Raw genomic sequence first — 3,972 nt, forward strand, 5'->3', positions numbered from 1 at the left:
AAAACCCATCATTTTTGAGTTCCACTGTCCCTTCTAAAACGCAGATCAAAATGGGCAACAGTCTCCTTAAAATGTACATATAGTATATGAATATGAATCAAAATAACATTTTATATTAAATAACTTAGAAGTGCTTAGCAAAAATTTGTACTATATATAAATGTGGTATGTTTCTTTTATTAAGGGAAGAAAACAACTAGACATAAGGTTTAAATATCTATTTACTACTAGTAATATAATGAAGTGAAAAGACTGAATTTACCTCCTCTTACAAATCCATTGGTAGCTATTGCTGAAGTAGACAAGCCTGTGATTGTTGTCACAACAGTGGCCATTGTTATTACAAGGACAGACAGACCTTTAGGGAGAAAAGAAGAGAAACTGAGAAACTTATACTCCTAAACTTGCCATTAGCTAGAACTGAATGGACTGAGCACTGAACAAACATAAATTATAAATTACCTAATTTTAATCTCACTTATGAAAAATAAAATTGGAATTATAAAAAAAATTATGGTAGCAATTCACATAATAAAAAGAAACACAGATCAGTTTCTAATCGCTTGAGTTTTGTGAGGCTATGAACTCAGAAAGGCAGAGTTATTTTGTTTATAGTGCATAAATATAACAGTATATAACTCCACCTACCTATTCCAGCTTGACCCACAATCCAAGACAATCTAATAAAGAGCATCACACCCCAAATGTTTAACATACAACGTACCTAGGAAGAAAAAAGAGGTCACATCAGAGACACAGAAACATAATTAAACACGATACAGCAGTAACACTATAAAAGCCAAACAAGATAGCATACAAGAGCTTTAAATTTAAAATCTAAGTCTTTTTCTTTAATCATTTTTAACAGGACTTAATAAGGGCTTACTGTTGAGCTAATGTAACTATGTTTATAAATAAATGTGCTCATCAGAAGCGTTGGAACAACACAATGAAAAGAAGCCTTTAATGTTTTGGTTGTTAGCCTTAGCCATTAATGGCTGTGCTATCCCTCCAGCCCAAAAGAAACCTATTAAGACTTCAACTCTTCAAAAGTTCAAATCCCAAGCTTGGCATGGTAGCACACGCCTTTCATTCCAGCATCTGGGGGACAGAGGTAGAAGCAGATCTTGTCTACATAGCGAGTTCCAGGCTGGCTGGGGCTATAGGAAGACCCTTCTCAAAAAGGCCAAAAAATAACGTTCAAATCTCTTGTTATCATGATTTTTGTTATTCTTTTATAGCATCTGTAGATTATAAGTAGTTAGGTAGAACTGAGTATTACATGGAAGGCAACATAAAATGCCAACTGACCACTATTTTTTTTTTTTTCGTCTTTTTGAGACAGGGTCTCCCCATAGCCCCAGCTGATCTGGAACGCACTATGTAGACCAAGCTGGCCTCAAACTCACAGATATCCGCCTGCCTATGCCTCCCAAGTGCTGGGATTAAAGGTGTGCGGCACCACGCCCAGCCCTACTGACCACTATTTTTAAAAAAAGAACTAAACTAAGTATAATACTCCTTTGACTTGGACATATATTCAATTTTGTGTCTTGTTTGTTCTGTTTGTATTGTTACAGCAGTAATCTGAGCACTTGGGGTTGGTGGGCAGAGGCAGGAGGATCACCGTTAAGGGTGAGGTCATATACATACAGTTCTAGGCCAGCCAAGGGTACATAGCAAGACCCTGTTTCCAAAAAAAAACCCCAACAAATCCAAACAAAACAAAACAAACTGAAAGTTTCCCCCAAAATATCAAGGACAGTGTGTGTAAATTAATTAATAAATGTATTTCTTTCCTATAAGTCATTAATTAGCTCCTCCATTGTACTCACAAAGACTTAAAATACAGAAAATTCTTTTGAGAACATTAACTAAGTTTTGTAATCAACATAAGTATTGTAATGGTCAAATTATGTATACATACTAATACACCCTTGATCCAGCCAAATTTTACAACGCCTTTACTTTCAGCAGTGTATGTGACCACAGCATCTCTGGTTGGAGTACTTTCTTCGCCATTTGCAAAACCATCCTCAAAGGGTTCCTAGTTACAAAAAGAAATGTGAATTCTGCATAAGAATTAAAATTTAAAAATCACTTGATAAAAATAAACATAACTAAGTATGTTTAACCATATTTAGAATGACATAATACAGACTTCCAAGAATCAAGTGCTATAGTTTGCCTCCCACAAAGGTTTATTAATTGAAGTTTAGTCTCCAGTATGGTGGTTCTGGGAGACACAGAATCTTAAAAGAGGGACTGGTACTAGTGCAAGGTCCCTGAAATTACCAGGGGAGTCTCCTGGAAAGGGAGTATTTGTCTTCTGGAGTAAGTTCTCCAGGGTTACTATAAAATCTAAGCCTGACTACTGAGTTTCTGTTAGGTGGTATGATGCTCACACTTGCACATGCTCCTGCTACTGCACTCCACTATGAGATGACACCATCAAGAGGAAGCCCTTCTCAAGGCCTACATCACGTTGTTTGGGCTTTTAGCATCCAGTAATATCTGTAAGTCAAACAAACTTCTTTTTTTTCCTAAGCAGCAGGTATTTGAATATAGTAATGAAGATAAATTCCTCATTATTTTACCCTAGAAAATAAAGTAGAAGAAAACCTTAATTACTGAGATTTCCTACAGTTTAAATGTCACTGTGACAGTTAAGCTCATTTTAGTATTTCCAATTTTTAAGCTCAGCATAGCGGTACACACCTATATTCCGAGCACTCAGGAAGCAGATAGGATAATCACTGGAGTTCAAAAACCGGACACTAGCTTAGACAACATGGCAAGACCCTCTCTGAAATAACAATGAAAATAATGATAAATGTTGAGATTTACACCTCGGTGGTATCTCAAGTGTACAATGAATACCGTCTGCCAGGAATAAATCAGACAGGTCAATAAATTCAGAGTTTAAGCTAGACACATGGTGATAATACTCCTGTATACTCAGGAAGCTAAGGCAGGAGGACTGTGCATTCCAGGCCAGCCTCTCCCAAGATTCAGGACAGCTTGAGTTATATAGTATGACTATGGTGTTAAAAAATAAAAATAAACCAGTTCTTGTCTCTTTAGCATAAATTTATATCGTCTAGATTCCACATCCTTTACCACATCTGAATATTAACAATTTAAAATTCTTCCACACCAGTCAATACAGCAGACTCCTATGGATCCCAAGACTCACTCAGAACCCCATCCCTCTATACTCCTTACCTGCTCCCAGTCATTCAGTAGCTACTGGCATTTTCCCTTACAACTTTCCTTACTCAGGCATGAACTGGTTGCTACAATGATTCTCAAAAGTAGTGTTTCATTCTATAGCTCTTAATTTTTTTTTCCTCCATTTTTGCCTCAGTAGTTCTCAATTTTTTTTATCCCAGTATACTCAAGGCATCTGACACATTTCCAAACTCGTAAAGCAGAGACTTAAGCAAAGAATGAAGGACAGAGGTGATGACTTGGGAGATAGACAGACGTTCCATATGTGAAGTTATGTCCCTCACACTATCACCATAGTTCTCTATCCATACTTTCAAAACCAGGGAGCACAGTTTGTTTTTTATTTTAAATGTACAAGAATCCATTTTTTAAAAACGATCTTCCTTCTAACGAACTCTAATCTTCTGGAACCTTAAGCCAAATAAACTCTTCCTTCTCTTAAAAAACAACAAAAAAAAAAAAACAAAACAAAAAAAACACCTGATCTTCATGCTTCACATCATTAGGTGAATCCCAAATAATGTTTTTTTTGTTTTTTTTTTTTTTTTAAAAAAAATTTTAAATCTTTTTGTAATTTTCTATAAATAATTATTTTATAATTTTATGGATATTGTATTGAATCTTTAGATTACTTTTGGCAGGATGACCATTTTTACATTAATTCTATCAGTCCATAGCACATGAGGTCTTTCCATCTTCTGGTATCTTCCACCTTTTTCTTCAGTGTCTGAAAGTTTCTGT

General features: G+C 35.6%; 1 protein-coding gene across 1 annotated transcript in view; it reads right to left on the bottom strand.

The window, feature by feature from the left end:
• Slc12a2 (solute carrier family 12 member 2) overlaps window positions 1-3,972 on the bottom strand; it is a 93,454-nt gene that overhangs the window by 64,294 nt on the left and 25,188 nt on the right. Inside the window, exons 2-4 of the mRNA XM_008840891.2 lie at window positions 1,928-2,047; window positions 649-724; window positions 263-358 (exon numbers count right to left, since the gene is read on the bottom strand). Of these exons, the coding sequence (XP_008839113.1) occupies window positions 263-358; window positions 649-724; window positions 1,928-2,047 (292 nt within the window). The remainder of the gene's footprint in view (window positions 1-262; window positions 359-648; window positions 725-1,927; window positions 2,048-3,972) is intronic.

The sequence above is a fragment of the Nannospalax galili genome, unplaced genomic scaffold (genome assembly GCF_000622305.1).
Source record: "Nannospalax galili isolate Female #2095 unplaced genomic scaffold, S.galili_v1.0 scaffold490, whole genome shotgun sequence".
NCBI classification, from domain to species: Eukaryota; Metazoa; Chordata; class Mammalia; order Rodentia; family Spalacidae; genus Nannospalax; species Nannospalax galili.